The 17,960-nt window shown below is 42.9% G+C and overlaps 1 protein-coding gene across 5 annotated transcripts in view; it reads left to right on the forward strand.

Annotated features, from left to right (window-relative positions):
• The window catches only part of Ltbp1 (latent transforming growth factor beta binding protein 1), a 387,543-nt gene extending 370,749 nt beyond the window's left edge, over window positions 1–16,794 (forward strand). For 3 of the 5 annotated variants that reach the window (XM_021185976.2, XM_021185979.2, XM_029471039.1), the window contains 3 exons: window positions 10,160–10,282; window positions 14,469–14,618; window positions 15,411–16,794. In XM_021185976.2, coding sequence (XP_021041635.1) covers window positions 10,160–10,282; window positions 14,469–14,618; window positions 15,411–15,592 — 455 coding nt within the window. In that variant the 3' untranslated portion in view covers window positions 15,593–16,794. The remainder of the gene's footprint in view (window positions 1–10,159; window positions 10,283–14,468; window positions 14,619–15,410) is intronic. The other 2 variants (XM_029471038.1, XM_029471037.1) reach the window with 1 other exon arrangement.
• The last annotated feature ends 1,166 nt before the right edge of the window (window positions 16,795–17,960 follow it).

The following is a 17,960-nucleotide window of genomic DNA, read 5'->3' on the forward strand; positions in this document are numbered from 1 at the left end:
ACATCCAGGGTTGCTGGGTTCGTGATTGTTGCCGCTGTTGTTCAAGGTTTTCTTTGCTTCTCCTTCTTTGTGGAGCCAGTTGTGGTTTGCTCTAAAAATGTCTGTAAGCACAGCTCGGAAAAGCCCACAGCCCCAAGTGTGCCTGGGGTTTTCAACTGATAAGGTTGCATGTTCTCTTACCTTTTCTTTAAAAACCCTTTCCAGTCTACTGTGGATAGAGCAGAGCTGCCAGCTACTGCCTTTTAAAAGTTCACCTCTGGCCAGCTCTGGCAAGCGTTGGTAGATGACAGGTACGGGAAGGTTGATCCATTCTCCCTTCCAGCAACAGACAGATTGTACCCCTTATGACTGGGGGAAAGCTGCTAACAAGAGCTTAAATAAGAGCAGCCCAAGATGGGGGTGGGACCCAGAGGTAGAACTTGAGCCTAGCATGCATGACGTCCTGATTTGATTCCCAGAACCACAATTTTTAAAACAATAAATCTCATGTTTGGATGAACTTCCAGAGGTGGAGCCTAGGAAGTAATTGTTTGCTCGCCATTAACAGGAAATCTTAAAAAAAAAAATTTAAGAAGAAAGTGCAGGGACTGAGTGATGGCTCAACGGTTAAGAGCACTGACTGCCATTTCAGATGTCCTGAGTTCAATTGCCAGCAACCACATGGTGGCTCACAACCATCTGTAATGGGATCCAATGCCCTCTTCTGGTGTGTCTGAAGACAGCTACAGTGTACTGGCATACATTTAAATAAATAAATAAATAAATAAATAAATAAATAAATAAATAAATAAATAAAATAGAAGGAAGTGCAGCTTTACTGAGTAAGATTTTGGTCTCGTGGATGCCTTTTTAAAGTTTGCTCCCGAGTCTTGGTCTCAAAGACCCCTGGAGCTGTCTAAACAGTGGTGCTGGTTATATACTGGTTATCCCTTCAAGATACCACTCACTTGGTAACATGTGTCCCTAAGCAAGGATGGCCGAAGATGTCCCTGCCAGAATGAACCCCATTAGGATTGTAACTAATTATGAACAGCCCTGGGGGGCGGGGGGAGAAAGAGGAGAGCCACTTCAAAATGAGGTAAAATAGCAGCCTAGAAAAAAAAATTATAAAGTGGAACCAGAGACTATAAAATAATTCCAGATTTTGCTATAAGCAATGATGTCTTATTTCCTATAATTGAATGGAATACATGTTGGTGAATAACCATTTACTGTTAAGTAACAGTACATGAGTTACTCAGTTGTTCTTCAAACAATGGCACTGGGTTCTGAGGACTAGCTTATTGTTTTGCTTGTTTGTTTAAGATCTTGAGTTCTGGGGCTGGTGAGATGACTCAGTGGGTAAGAGCACCCAACTGTTCTTCCGAAGGTCCAGAGTTCAAATCCCAGAAACCACGTGGTGGCTCACAACCATCCGCAACAAGATCTGACTCCCTCTTCTGGAGTGTCTGAAGACAGCTACAGTGTACTTACATATATTAATAAAATAAATCTTAAAAAAAAAGAAGATCTTGAGTTCTGCCTCTTAAGAGAATTTTAAACAAATATCAAAGCAGGTTTCTCTATTTGTAAACTTTACAACTAATCATCAGCTAAAATACTTTAAAATACAAATTGTTACAGGAAATTATGGATATCTATTGTTTAAATTATCATACTAAGTAGTTAGAATTTTGAGAATTTAACCTGACTTGGGCTTTGAAATACCTTTCAATATCTCTCAGCCTCAGTTTTCTTTTAGGGACAGGTTTGTGGGATGGGTTGAGGTGATGGCTAATATAACCTTAATGTCTAGTGCTGGTGACCTCGGATTGCAGCCACAGGTTTCAGGGACCTTTTTCCTTTCAGGGTGACAGTACACATTCTATTTAGAATCAGTACAAACTCAAGGGCATTTTAAATAGTTTCTTTTCTTATTATGCTTTATCAGAGCTATTCAGTTGGTTATTTCTTTTATCAGGTTTGTTTGACTGATTGATTGATTTTTACCTTATATAGCCTTTGCACTTGTACTACTGTTTTCCAGTTTTGTGCTTTTATGGGGTTTCTGTGTGAGTGAACATGTGTGTCCCTGCATCTGTCTGTGTTCCTTGTGCTTCTAATTTTGGGTCTTTTTTTTTTCCTGTTTCTTTGCTTGCTTGTTTTGTCCCACTCCTGTTTCTTTGTTTGTTTGCTTGTTTGTTTACTATTATTTTTAGATTCCTATTTGTTTCCTAATGAGACAGGGGAAAGGTGTGTATTTGATAGGAGGAGAGGTAGGGAGGATTTGGGAAGTGTTGGAGGAGGAGAACTATAATCAGAATATATTGTATGAAAAAAATCTATTTTCAATATTAAAAAAAAAAGATTCACACATAGAATCTTGTAGGGACCCTCAAGATGTTTTGTTTCCATACTTACTAGTTAAAAATAAAAAAAGTAAATGAACTACAGAACACCCATACACACACTACTACCACCACCACCACCACCATCGGGGATGGACCCCAGGACCTTGCGTGCGGGCCACATATCCAAGCAGCCCCCATTCATTTGTGTTTATTTTTTAAATTGAGGTAAAAATTCACATAAAACAAAAGCAAGTGCCCTTAAGTGGACATGACAGTGGTGCTGGTACATTTACAAGGTGTACAGCCTCGCTTTTAGCCTTAAGTATGTGTTCGCTTTCTCTTTCTAAATAATTCTTACTTGCTTTATCAAAGAAAGGAAAAACAAGTGCACTCCTTATGAATGTTTCTCCTAAGTTGCTGTCCTTTTAGATTGTCACTTCCAAGAGCATTAAGGGAACAATGACATGACTTACCTATGCTCACAGTGGGAGAAACAAATAGATCCCTTTACAAGAGGAATACCATAAAAATCCCTCCCTGGCTCCCTCTTTGCATTGTTAAGCCTTTCCTCTTGTCTGGCATCAAGAGTAACCCCACTCCTTGTTTCTTTTGAGTAGCTCTTAGTGGTATCTTCCAAAGCCCTGACTACTAAGCAGTGGGGGAACCTTCCATTAAGTTCTTAATAAGGAATTCATGTTACAGTCACTGTTCTCAGGCTTCCTCCCTGTATGGCTGAATTTAGTGCTATTACAAGAATATAAATGTTTGGATCCAGCTTTTAGAACACAAAGAGGACGTCCATTTTTTTAAACTATTTATTTAGTTGTGCTATATTGCATTTGTAGCCAACCTTCTCTGCTGTCAGCTAGTTGGCTAACTATCAGTCATCTGATGGGAAACACTGGCAGTGACTACATGGGAAGGTTGACCTTCGGAAAAGGCCAGGGGTGGGCAGGCTTGATTGGTTTATGGCTGCAAGTTTCCTCAATGCTATGGTTTACAGGAGTCCCACCAAGTATAAACCCTGCCAAGACTTTGGATTTCATTACTTCCCTGTCCTCGACAAGTACAATTTAATTGAACATTAAGCAATTTGATCTCTTTCACCTAATAAATCGAGCAAATTCAATAAACATAAATCCTGCTAATGATGGAGCTGACCCTGACGGAGGCTGAGCTCATCGACGTTCATGGTTATGACTCTCCGTGGAATTTGAACCACAGATGCTTATGACTGATGAGCAAAGTACTTACCTGATGCTCAGGGTCTGGGGACTGCATTGAACAATTTGCCTAGGGTGTCATAAGAGCAGCTGCAAAAAGACCAGGTTTGGCAGACAGAGCACTTCCACCCAAAACTCTCTGCTGGTGTCAGACATGTGCTGCGGTAAACTGTAGCTCTCTGATGAGAAATAGAACAGGGCTGGCCAGTTTTCCCTTGGTTGGTTCTGAGATCTAGAGGAAACTATATGTAAGAGTGTGCTGGGTATGGCTCACCATAGCTCCAGGGTGCATGCTTGCTGTCTTACCTTTTCTACCTTTTCTCTGCAGTAGGCAAGGGTGTACATACTTCAGTGCTAACCTAATGCCTCCTTGTCTGTCTGGTTGTCTGGTTGGTTGGTTGGTTTGGTTTCAGTGTTGGTGTTGAGCCCAGGGTGGCCTGGATCCTCTTGTCTTTGCCTCTAGAGTGTTGGGGTTACAGACATGTGTCCTCGCACCCAAGTCATGAGCTGCTTTCTGTCAATGGTACTCCTACCCTGCCCCTCTGAGAGACCTTTTCTCTTCATTTGCTGCTGACATATGGAGTGAGATGCAAAGTTTCCCCTTTTGCCTTCCCTTGCTTGCTCCTAAACACCACCACCCTGTTCATCCAATTCTGGCCAAATTCATGCTATCCTCAGGCTATGATTGTAAAACATTAAGGAAGCAACAAACGAAGCACTTTTGATACAGCGAAGCAAAGAGTGGCACATATCTTGGTCCAGAGATGGAAGAACTTAAATTCGAAGAAACAGGTCTAGACCAGGAGCTAAAAAGAGAAGAAATGGAGACAAGGACACAAGTGTATTGAGCCTGTTGACTCCAGGCCTTTTATTTAGTGTGTGTGTGTGTGTGTGTGTCTATATATCTGTGTTTTGCTGTGTTTTGTGCCTGATTGTGTATATGTTGTGTTTGTGTTGTGGATGTGTCATTTGTGTATTGTGGGGTGTGTGTTGTGCCTATTTGTGGTATGTTGTGGATGTGTTATGCGTGTGACTATTGTCAAGTGTATTTTTGGGTGTATATGTCATGTGTGGTGTGTATATGAGTCTGATTATGTGGTGTGTCTGTGTATGTCATGTGTGCAGTTGTTTTTGTTGTGTGTGTGAGTGTGTGTGTGTGTGTGTCTGTGTGTGATGTATGTGAATCTAATTTCCTCTCATAGTTCCATACTTTCTAACTTCCTAGAAGATGGCTGACTATCTATCTGCTCTACTCTGGGCAAGAGATTATTCTCTGAAAAAAGACAGACATGCAGTGCAGTGCAGGTCTTCTAAGTCTTCTTAAGTACGACTTAAGTAGTCCTACTGAAGCCCTTCTGTCCCCTTCCTTCACTGCCACGGTCTAAAGAAGGAATTTGTTTTTGCCCATTTCAGTTAAGGACAAGTTTCCGTTCAACTGCAGACCGAGCAGTCACTGTGGCAAACATTCAAGTCCCTCCTCTGCCTCCCTATACCATCATCAACTAATGGTGCTTGTTTAAACCTGTAAGGAAAAAACACCTGGTAGAGAAACCTGCATGAAACATGACTCCTATACATACTACAGCAGACCTGGGCCTTGCTCCTCCTACATAGACATAGCTAACATTTCGTTGCTCTTCGGCTCTGGTGTGTGAAAACCCAAGCCTAGCCTCTGCTTCATGTCAAAAAGCTGACTTTAATCTGCCTCAGACAACAAAAACTTCACCTCCCGGTTTCTCATATGCCAGAGTGGCACAGTGACATGTGACTGTCCAGACCAGCCCCACAGATGTGTCTGTCATCAAAAACAGAGATTTCCTGCCAGGATGCAGTAATGTGCTTCCCATTGCTTCTGACAGCAGGGGTCCCAGACCCACTGGCTCCAGGGGGGTAATTTGAAAAAAAAATTTTTTTTCCACTTAAAGTAGAAATCAAAGCAGGACCATCTGTCGTGTGAATCTGCCATGCCAGGAAAATTAGTGTGATCAATGGCCTGGATCTGTTTAGTGTACTTAGTGGTGGTGGCCCATGCCACCCCATGTGTCCCTGTCATAGCTTTGATCTAGAGCTGTGTGCATTTGTGTTGGGGAGGTGGGGAATGCCATGGGGAGGGGACAGTCGTGGAGGTGTTACCATTTCCATTAGCTATTCATTTCACATTTGTGTTTGGCTAGATCCCCAGATGGAAACATTCACTGGGGGTCTCAGAAAGGAGGGCTCTCAGGATTTGCTCAGCCGTCCTCGCCCTGCATCTAGCACCTGACAGCTAGATGATTAATTGTTATTGGTGTGTATAAGAAGAGGGAGCTTTGGAAAGCAAAGAGACTTTAAGGACAAAGTATGCTGTGCGTGTGTTCACGGTGAGCTGGAGGAAGAGGCAGCCAAGGTTCCCTGGGTTCTCCTGGGAAGCTGTGGAAAGAGTCCAGGGATCTGCTGCTCTTGGCCTCTGTACTGCAGCCAGCCCTGATTCACTGATGTCTCCTAAGCTAGACTCTGACATTAAGCCAGACCTAGGGCTAACCACAACCAAGCACCTCCAAGCTAGAGTGGGTTTCTCTTGGGGCTTGGGATACTCAGAGGCCAGAACATGCTAGAAATGTATCCTCCTCACATTCTGAGGAAGGTACCTTACCTACTCCTCGTTGTAATGTTCTGAGCTATCCCTTGGACACCATGGAAAGAAGTCATGTTTGGTAGGATAACATTCTTTCTCTAGCATCTGACTTTGGTTAACCTGCTACTGAGGAACGTGCTATTTCGGTGGAGTGTGGTGGTGCACGCCTTTGGTTCCAGCGTTGGGAGGCAGAAGCAAGGGGATCTCTGTGAGTCTGAGGCCAGCCTGGTCTACATTGTGAGTTGCAAGGCAGCCAGGGCTACATGGTGAAACCTGTGAGTCAAAAATAAAGTAGTACTATTGTTCATAATTTATCAGACATAAGCACATTTGCCAAGACATTTGCCAGTTGTATGCCTTGTTGGAGAATGTTCATGAACATTTTTTTTCTCTATCCAGTTTCTTCCATCTATATAAAAAATCTCCAGATTATCTTCAAAAGGGAATCAGCAAACGCCTGCAATTTGTTCTTCTCTCTTCCTCAATTGACTGCAGCCCTTTTTGCCCACGGATCACCTTCGGTTCAGACATTTAGATATGTCACTTTCAATACTTTCAATATAGAGATCTTCCATGAAGCCTTCTGGGTTTCTCTTAAGGGAAAGAAAAGAAGACTAACTTTCATAATCTTTGAGCTTCCTACTTTATGAGCAAATTTATAACATTGCTTCACTTTTCACAGGTCACTAACATATGAAGATGAGATAAGAATTACCCCTGTGGAGGGGCTGGAGAGATGGCTCAGAGGTTAAGAGCACTGGCTACTCTTGCAGAGGACTCAGGTTTAATTCTCAGCATCCATACAGTGGCTCATAGCTGCCTGTAACTCCTGTTCGAGGGGGATCTGATTACCTCTTCTGGCCTCCATGGAGACTCGACACACACATGGCAAGCAGACATCCATGCAAGCCAAACATTCAGACAATAAAAATAAATAGAGATGTTTTTTTAAAGAATAACTCCTACGTGACAGATGTAGAAACTGAGACTTGCCCAACATTGCTAAACAGGAAAGCAAACAACCCAACCAAGACTCCAGCATGGGCTTCTGCCTCCAAAGCCCACGTTCTTCCCATTTCCCCATGCTCATGTCTCCCTTGACCCTGGCGAAGGATCTGAGATGACGTGTAAGATGGGAAGATGGGAGGCACAGCAGACATGGACCAGGACAGACCTTTTCTTGTTCCCAGAAAGATGACTGTGTCCTTGTGTTGATCACAGGCACGCATCTTCAGCTACAAGACAGAGCATGGGACACAGAAATGCTATTTTGACATCTAACCAGAACTGCTTAGCGTGCAATACATGAGAGACAGGGAGCAACAAGGACAGTAGAGCCTAGAATCCTGAGTGACCATGCCTGGCAGGAGAAGGGGAGGGAAAGATGAGTCAGGTCTTAAAACTAGCCATCCCCATGTCTCTCTACTACCTTCTCTCCAGCTTGGATCAAATCTGGGAACTTCTTTAGGAACCACTTGGCAGGGTCTGGCCATAATTTAGTTTTACTTGTCTGTACCTTGATTAGGTCTTTAAAATTAATCCAAAATACTTTTTTCCCCCATAACGTAATTCATTTACATCTGCATAGCCGTTGTTCAAGTGCAGCTCCCAGGCAGCTGTTTTTGGATGCTTGCTACTCATCCTTTTCACTCCCAGCTGAGGTCCCTCTTTTGACCTTGACAGAAGGTGAATGCTTCCAACAGTCACCTCACAGCTTGGTGGAGGAGAGCACAGGCTTGAAGCCAGACAACACTGGCCAGGCCCTTTCTGTGTCCCTTGGCATCCTTCAACCTCAAGTCTAGGTAGGGCTCCCTAACAGCTGACAGGCATCCCAGAGGAGAATACTCGGCCATCTCTGGGTTATGTCTTCCAAACTGAGTATATGAATTGATTCATGTGTAATATCCACTCTTAATCATACTATGGCTTGGCTATAAAATATTGAAAGATGTCCTCCCTTTGAGATGTACAGCAAATATATATATAAATAAATAAAAATCAGGAGCGATGACCTCAGCTCTCACAACTTGCAAACATTTGAACAATTCTGGTCTCAAAGGGAAGCCCTTCATGCTTTTCAAACGTTAATAATGCAGAACTGGACAATAGTTCATGCTCTACTTGAAGCTGGGGGTCTTTGTTTGTCTTTGTTTTTGAGTCAACAGTTTTATTTTAGGCTCTGTTATTTCCTTAATGAAATTAATATTTCATTTCACAGAATGGCTTCATGCAAAGTGTTGGGAGAGTCTGGGGTCTGGATGTTGTTTCTCCGTGAGGAGAGGGGTTGGGAGCCATGAGATTCCTGCCCTATCTTGTGACTCGGTGTGTTCTGAGGCCTCACTGTTTTCTCTGGCGCTATTCTCAGAGTGTGTAGGCTACAGTGCACATTTATATGAGTCTGAGGACAACTTGTCGGAGTCAGTTCTCTCCTTCCACCATGTGGATCCCAGTATTTAACTTAGGCTTGGTGGAAGGCGCTTTTTGTAGCTGAGCCATCTTGCCAGCCAGTATTGTTCTTTAGTTGTATATAGGAGGAAACAAACTGAAAACCTTTGGATAAGTGTTGCCTTGGGTGGTGAGGTTGTCTACCTAATAGGAGAGCCTAGTATCTGGCTGCCTCTACGTCATCCTGGCAAAGCAGATGACCTCTAGGAAGCTCAGACTTTTCACCAACTGCTCATTACTATACTTGGAGAATGCATTTTCTGTAATTCATACATTCAGCCCATAAAGCATTTCTCTCTAGACTTTCCGAAAATGACTATTAAGTGTAAGGAAGAGCCTGCCTGAGATCGTGGCATGCATTTAAATTGCAGCTACAGCCAATTACTGGAGGGACTAGAGGCAGGTGGGATGCGAGCTACCTGGTTGAGGGTGGAGAGGAGAAGAGACCATGAGTGGACAGAGGAGAAGCTGCCAGGAGAGGAAAGGGACTATGAGCAGCAAGTATTTGGGGAACACCCCTGGGGAGGTAACTAGCCCAGCAGATAGAAAAGTAGATTAAGAGAGACCCCCCAATTAATCGGTCACGCAATTTTTTAATTTAACCAATAGTTCTAGATCCCATGGCTTGGTTGAGGAGTAAGGTTAAGAATCCAACCATTCCGGGTTGGTCACACTTGGAATGGGGATGTGGGCTACAGGGAGTGGCAGCGGGAGGTGAGATGCAAGTAAAGCCCAGTGGTCCAGAAGAGCTGCAGGAGACAGCAGTTTACAAATGCTCTGTAGCCTGCTCATGGGGCTTTAGACCTGGTGCTGCTGGGTATTAGCTGAGATGTGATCTTTCTGCTTTTATGTCTGCACCCACCCTGTGTCTGCATCAGTAAAATGGGGGTAATAGCAAAATCTCTCAGAATGGAAATATTTTAGTGAAATGGGTGTTGATTAAATGCTTACAACAACACAGAGCAAGCAGTGTGTGGTCCTAAGTTTCTTGCTGCTATGCTACCGCTACCACTACTCTCATCCTTGTTGGATGTCCATCATGATCCTGTTCATGGGGCCTGGAGAATTCCGCAGTGCTCGACAGTTAGAGGAGCAGCTGATGGATTCAAGCTGGGAGTTTCCAGATGCTGTTGGGTCATGTTAGGAACACCAGCGATCCATTTTTTCCTGTTCCTATGGACATATGCTTTGCACTTACAACACGGACTATTTATTCCTTAATTTTTTTTATGATAATACATATTAGGGTTGGATAAAGCAACTCCTCCAGGAGGCCTGATGTATTTTAAGATGGCTTGTCCCTCCACCTCTATGTATGTGTGTGTGTTCTAGAATTTGCAAATGGTTTTGCAAATCATCAGCTCCTTTAAGTCATTGTTTATTCTTTATGCTCTATCCCAGTATTTAGTGTGTGCGTGAGCCCATCTCCCATAGAGGGAAGCCCAGCCACACTGGAGATGCTGCTGAATGGTGTGTGTCATGCCCAGATCACTGCTCTGAGATATGTGCGTGTCTAAGGTCACCTAACAGTGTCCATTCCCTCTCAGATGACTATGCCCAGCTGTGCAACATCCCTGTGACTGGGCGTCGGCGGCCATATGGACGGGATGCATTGGTGGACTTCAGTGAACAGTATGGCCCAGAAACAGACCCTTACTTCATCCAGGATCGTAAGTACACCCATGCAGTCATGTTAAGTTAAGCTAGGATCAAGAGTACTCAGTGTTCTCAAAATATGATCTGTGGGAAATTGTTCCAAATGCAGATATGTGGGTCTTGATCTAAACCTACCCATCAGAATGTCTGGGTGGGCCCAGCAGGCTGGTTTTATAATCTCTTTGGTTTATGTAGCTTGCCGACCTGGGTAAGAATCACCAGGTTCCAAGATTAGTATTACAGAGAGGACTATTATATTCATTTTCCTATAAAGTAATGAAAATGATCTTATTGTTATAAGTGCTACACCTCAATCATATCTTTTTATATTAAGTCATGGTCTAGTTCCATTTCCCTACACGATGACAAAGGTTCAGCACACCAAGTTGATGTTTGCAAAGATTTTAGAGTGGGTGGTCAGAAAACAAACAAACAAACAAACAAACAAACAAAAAGCAACCTTCTTGGTCAGAAATAGATTTTTAGAATCCATTTGTGAGGGGATTTATTAAGTAAGAAGTGATGGGTGCCAGCTTTTTCTGGATTTGTGAGCCGAGCTCTCATGGGGGAGACAAGAGGGAAAATATTGTCCCCTCTAGAAAGGAAATGTGTGTGAGGAAAGCGCACACGCAGAAACTCTGTTTCCACAGGAGAGACATCCATGCTTTTAAACAGGGAAGAGCAAGGTTTGAAAAGACAGCAGTTCAGGATGAAAGATGGCAGCTGGCTGGCTGGGGTCTAGGCTGCAGAGTAATAGCGAGAGGAAAGCTAATTCAGGGACCATTCTCATCTCACGAGGGATGCTCCCCCCTTAAACAGCTGTACCACATCCCCACATGCTGGAGCCTCAGCGGATCATGGATTCTGAGGCTAAGATCTTAGAGTTGCATCATCATTTCAAAATACTATGGAGTCTTTTCTTCTTCCAGGCCCTGCCATCTGTTTCCAGAGGCCACCATTTGGTAGTAGCCTTGGAGTAGCACCTAGAAATTTATAGGGGTTTGGTTTCAACACTATCTGATAGGTTATTTCTCTGCCACTGATGAAGTGAGCCAATTCAAGACAGATTAGATTAGATGAAAGGCAGGCTTATTGGGAAGCTGCTCTTGGGAGCATTCACTTCGGCTTGACAGAGTCAGTACCCCAGTTGGCGCAATCTTAGATGACTCACCCTTGACTCTTTCAAAGGTTGCTGCATTTTGATCATCCAGCAGAATTAAGGATGCCATATTTCTGCCATTCCAGAGAGCTTGGTTATCACATACATATATGATCCCTCTCCAAGGTCAAATATAATACAGTTCTAGAACGTTCCTGTTGCCCTCTCCCAGGTCTTTCCAAGAGTTCCTACTCTCCCATTCCTAAGACCTGTGCTTAGTAGTCTTCCTTTTTACCAACAAGACATGACCCTGAGTCACGTCACAAAATGGGCCTGAGTACATCTACAACCCCAAGACTATGATCACATCATATTACAGGGAAGATTATAGATCAGTAAGCCTTCTCCTTAAAAAGAGAAAGGAAGAAATAGCAAGATCCAAAGAAAGCCCACAAATCCAGAAACAGTAGGAAAGTCTCTAAGCAACCCTGACCCTGCCCAGCTCGTACGTAGCCTCTACTGCATTGCAGTTCACATTCCACGACTTTCCACGCTAAACACTTCTGAAGCTCTCTTCCATGGCAACATGACTCTGAGGCACCTTCCACTTCACACATATCATCAGACATATTGGTGTCACACTAGGCTCCTATTTAGCAACATAGAGAGTTGTCATGTGGGTCTTCATCTCCTGATTTGATTCCACAAAGGCCTTTAAACAGCCTACATGGCAGAAACTTCTCCCTGGCCCTGCATACACTGGTAGCAAGGGCTCCTGGCCCTGCTGCAGGAGGGACCACGCTGAATGGCTAGTGCTGGAAGAGAGTCTAAGTGAGAGCTCTCATCACCTTCATGGCTTGTGGTCTCCATTACCTTCAGTTTGAGCAGTATTACCCAAACTGGAACTCATTGGTGCAGAGATCACTCTGTTTTTCTGAAAGGCTAGATGTTGTAGAAATTATTTAATCTCAACCTGGAGTTTCTACCCCTCCTTTGACCCTTTAGTTCCTGTATAAAAGACACACAGAGCCTTCATATTTACAATAAGTCTTAAACAGCACAAGACCCTTTAGCTGCTTCTTCTGGGCTGCTCTTAACTCCAATTGGCCAGCACTCAGGGACATGTTTTTATAACTCACCTAACCTATGACGGCTTCTCCTCCCTCTTGCACCTTCTTTTCCTTGTGGTCCTTCTGCAACCCCAAGCCCAGGAAACCCAAACCCCACCTATGTCTCTTCTGCCCAGCTATTGGCTGTTGGCATCTTTATTTACCAATCAGAAATAAGGTCACTCTGTAGTCTCTGGGGCAACCAGTCTTGGGGGGGACTAATATTAGCATTAGAATACAAGCAGCATCAGGCCAGCCCACTACAGCTAGATATGGTAATGTTTTTGACTTTGCAGGCCACGTGGTCTCTGTTGTAGCCACTCAGCCCAGCCACTGCAGTACAGAAATAGCCACAGGGGGTTCTGGCAGCTACTGGTTGTAGGTGTATTCATTTACATAAAACAGGTACCATGTCAGATTTGGAGCAGGGGCTTGAGAATCCAGAAGTGTCTCTGGCACTCCCTAGAGATTCCTGGGTTGGAGGAGGCTCCTAGGAATCAATTTTGGTGGCCTTAGCTGAGATACATAACAGTGGGGATACAGACACCCAAGAGGCCAAACTCTTCTAGCTAGGTAGGATTCCCAGTAGAGGAATAAGGATACCGAAAAACTTTCCACTCACAATTTGTCCTGTCTAAAAGAAATGCAGGGACAAAGATGGAGTGGAGACTTAGGGAAAGGCCAACCAATAACCGGCCCAATTTGAGACTCATCCCATGGGCAAGCAACATTAATGATACTCTGTCATGCTTGCAGTTAGGAGTCTAGCATAACTGTCTTCTGAGAGTCCCCACCAAGAAAAAAAAATCCAGAAGTATTTTTAAGAGGTCTTGAGTTCCAATTGTTAATGGCACATTGCAATTCCTATAACAAAATGTAATTTTGCTAATTATAAAGTTGAAATTTATTTTGCTGTGATACGCTGGATTTGAAAATGCTTTCATTTCATCCCTAGTCTGTATTTCTCCAATCAGCTTTCTGTGTCTGCTATTTCTTGATGACCTGTTTCTTTCTCTCTATAAATTTTGGCAAGGGGACTTCATGGATGTGTTAATTTTTTTAAAGTGGGTGTTTTAGTGGGCTTCTATGCAAATTAAGACTTCCTAGGCCTGCAATAGCAACAATATTTTGCTGCCCCCTGCAGTTCTATTGGAGAATCACCTCAGAGGCCCGGTAATTCCCCTTTGGAGAGAGAAGATAAACTGTGACAGTGGACTTGGGGGATTATGTATTTATATATTACAACTTCTCTCTCTGGGAAGATAGCTCAACACTTTCAGGGCTGGCCATGTTGTTTTTATATTGTTAAAACTCTGGATGTCTCATATGGTTTTAGAGCTTGTATCTAAACTATAAGGAGAGCCAAACAAGAGCTTCTTTGTTTTATTCCTTTATTCTAAACACAAGTCTGATGTACCTTCCCATTTGTCAAGATGTTTGGAATCACTTCAGTGGACTTTATTCTTTGGGCTCTTGTGGAAGGCTTCATGGGAAGCCAGAGTAAACAGACCTCATAGGGCACAACCAGCCTGGCTCTTCTTTGGTTCTACAATTCCCAAATGCCCGTCCTCAAACCTGGAGCCCTCTTAGAAAATACCTACAGAACCCTGGTCAGGAAGTTCACCAATCCAATCCCAGAAGGCTTTCTGACTGGAAATTCATATAAAACATTCAAAAAGTTCCACATTTCCTAATTTGAAAGAAAAAGCTCAAGCCCGTGCTTGCTTTCTCATGTTATGTGGTTTCAGTATAAAGCATTGGAATTCAAAGAGTGGACTGGCTCATATAAAAAAACTGCATCGTTTTATGCTTAGCACTAGGTACAGGTATACTTGATAGCAAATTCTGAAGCTAACATTAAAGTATCTTAGACAGATAAATAAAATAAACCAGATCTATAATAATAATAATAATAGTAATAATAATAATTCAGTTTTCAACAGGGTAGGAGGGCAAACACTTGTAACCTGGCTTCTGCCTTTGCCTTTGCAGGCTTTCTAAATAGCTTTGAGGAGCTACAGGCTGAGGAGTGTGGCATCCTCAATGGTTGTGAAAATGGCCGCTGTGTGAGAGTCCAGGAAGGATACACTTGCGATTGCTTTGATGGATATCACCTGGATATGGCCAAGATGACCTGTGTCGGTAAGAATGAGAGTGTCCGTTAAGAGACTCTTTCCCTGGCGTCCCCTGTGACTGGTTCTGGTCAGCTGAGTAGGTGTCAGATAGATGGGTGGGCTTGTGGTTTGGAAAGATGAAAAAGGTTCTAGAAATATGCATGGAGTGTAATAATACTTCATGTCACAAGACTATACACAAAAACGGTTAAGGTAGTCAATGCTATAGTCTGTATTTCTTTTATGACAGCTAAAACTCATAGTTATCACCCCATATAAGAAGCCTAAGTGTCATATTTTTCTCATGGTCAGAGACTGAAGCCCAGGGCTTTGTGCCTGCTACTCAAGAACTGTACTGTGAACGATGCTCTACCTCCAGCCCCACCCCTAAAAGGCCAGAATGTCTCAAGTAATTATTTTGACTTTTAAATTTAAATTTTGACAGTTCAGTAATGACTCCCCTGAGTATGTGAGGTAAATATAAAAGACTGAAGGCAACTAGGAAATAAACAACTTCCCTAGCAGTAATTTTGGATAAAAATCTTTAAAAAGAAAAAAATCACCATTCACACTGTAGCTTGGGTATATTAAATATCAAGCTGACAAATGTTGACATTGTATTAAATAACAGGGCAATTCCAGACTCTCCCTGATCACTTATTTTAATATGTATAAAGGCTTATCTTGCATATTGAGAGAGATAAAAATGAGGAAACTGTCTGGTTTATGTGGCCAAGAACTGTGGACAGCACCCGGGCTGGCACCTGCGTGTCACTGGTGAGTAACGTAACCTTAAACACCGTGGTTTGGTTTATTGCAGATGTAAATGAATGCAGCGAGCTGAATAATCGGATGTCTCTCTGCAAGAACGCCAAGTGCATTAACACAGAAGGCTCCTACAAATGCTTGTGTCTGCCAGGCTACATACCATCCGACAAGCCCAACTACTGTACACCCCTGAACACCGCTTTGAATTTAGACAAAGACAGTGACCTGGAGTGAAGGAGAAGAAGCTGTGTAACCTATGCCCATATACTCTGCACTGTGTAAAGGAAAAGGGAGAGATGTATACTTGAGACACTGCACCTAACCCAGAATGTGGCAAAGACAGAGACAACTTGGAGTTGAGTGAACCCCCAAAGACAGTGAGCTGATGGAGCTGGAACCTGACAGGTGCAACAGACCAAATGGACATTTCTTCAAAAACCCAGTATATATAGTCTGTTCATATGTAAAATTCAATGGAAAAGAGGCAGGACATGGCTGTCATTTTAAACAGAGGTTGTATTATTATCTTGTTTTGATTTTTTTTTTTACTATTGCTTAAATTTGGCTTTTAAATAGTGGTGGAAATGTTTTATGTGATCTTTCTTTTTGCTGTGCAGATCCTCAGCTGCCATTTTTTTTCTCCAATGATAATCTCAAATGCAAACATCTTTGATAAAATATTGTTAAACTGTATTATAAGTAATATGACACAGGGTTGTGCTGTCCCTTGGTCTGGAGACTTTAAAAAAACAAATTGTCTGTCCTGTGGAGCAGGCAGTAATTGTTAAACTTGTGGAGGGGATGGGGAAACATCTTTATTTTCAATGTATTACCAGATTGCCTGTCAATTGGATCCCTTACCTGGATGGAAGTGGAAGAGCTTCATAGAGTTTATTAATATTGTGATGTGTAAAGTCAACTGAGAAAAATTTAAAAACCTGAACATCCCCCCAAACATTTACCATTGTATGTTATAAGAAAATAAACTCACCATTTTTGTAGAAAAAAAAATCTTGAGTGTGGAAAAGAAGTTGTCCCCTTCCCCATCTCTGATCTCTTAACCACTGGTCCTCCATCACGCTAGGCTTCTGTAAGTTAGGACTGGTTAGCTACTGTTACAGGTTGCTAATTTCCATCTTAAGTTCCATGCTGAAGTGCTGCATCCCTGTGCTTTAGGATGCGTGGATTCTCTTTGGAGACAAGATCTCTAAGGAGGAAATGAAAGTTACAGGAGACCAGTGGAGTAAACTGTAACCCAAGACTATGGGTGTCCTTAGATGACAGGGAAGTAAGGACATGTGCAGAGAAAAGGTCATTTGAAGAGGGCTGGAAGGCGACCATCTTACAAAAGAGTGAGGCCTCCGAGGGAAGCTAACTCTGCCACAGAGTTTGACCCCTAGTCCAGAATTATGAGAAAATAAACTTCTGTTGTCAAACCACCTGTCTATGATACTTTCTTATGGCCTTTCCTGACAACCAATACAGACTTGTATAACAGGAATAATGGACAAACAAGGCCTTTCAAAGTCCCGGTCTCTGATCTCATATGGACAACCCCTAGCAATGATAGCTGCTTCACGCACTGTGAAACTGTGCCTCGGCAAACCCCCATGGGACCCCCCCCCAGTGAACACTTTCTTGAAGGGCCTTTGCCTTCTAATGCCTGTAGCAGGCAAAGTGATAACAACTTAAAGATGTAGATCTTCCAACCTTTGGACTCTGTCATAATGAAGGGAAGTACTGTCTCAGAGAAGTCTGCCAAGTCACTTGGCCCCAAAGAGGAAGATAATCTTGGATTGCCTGGCTATTATTACTATGTAATCACCAGGGATGTCCTTGGAACCTTAAAAGTGGCAAGACAGAAAGAAAAAAGTTATGAAAATGTGACATGCAAGAGGTCAGGTACAGCACTAAAGTGATTCTTGTCACTACTGACTGGTAAAGGACATGAACCAAAGATGTGGACAGCTAGTAGAAGCCAGGCAAGATGAGGAGCTGGCTCTTCATATAGAAATGAGAATAGCACTATCTATACCCGATACCTTGTTTTTAGTCTAGTGAGTCTGTGTGAACCTTTCACCTATTGAGCTGTAAGATAACTGGGTATTGTTTGATGTGACTGAGTTTGTAACAATAGAAAGTTAAAGCTGCATAGAAACTTAAAGTCTAAACAAACGCAAAAGTTTCAGCTGATATTCACTTAGGAGAAATGGTTGGGCTGTCTCAAGAAAAGATGCTTAAGGGCTTGAGAGAGGGCTCATATAAGCATAAGGACAGAAGTTTGATCCCCAGGCATAGTGATGTGTACTTGTTAATCCCAGTGCTGTGTAGGAGACTGTCAGATCCCTAGGGCTTGCTAGGCCATCTAGGCTAGCCCACAGGGCAAGCTCCAGGCCAGAACCTGTCTTAAAAACAAGTTGAACAAAACCAGGTGTGGTGGTGGCCCAAGCCTTTAATTCCAGCACTTGAGAGACTCAGGCAGGGGAATCTTTGTGAGTTCAAGGCTGTTGCACAGAGAAACTGTGTCTCAAGAAAAAAAAGAAGAGAAGGAAAGAGAGAGAGAAAGAAAGAAAGAAAGAAAGAAAGAAAGAAAGAAAGAAAG

Source organism: Mus caroli, chromosome 17 (genome assembly GCF_900094665.2).
Source record: "Mus caroli chromosome 17, CAROLI_EIJ_v1.1, whole genome shotgun sequence".
Classification (NCBI taxonomy): domain Eukaryota; kingdom Metazoa; phylum Chordata; class Mammalia; order Rodentia; family Muridae; genus Mus; species Mus caroli.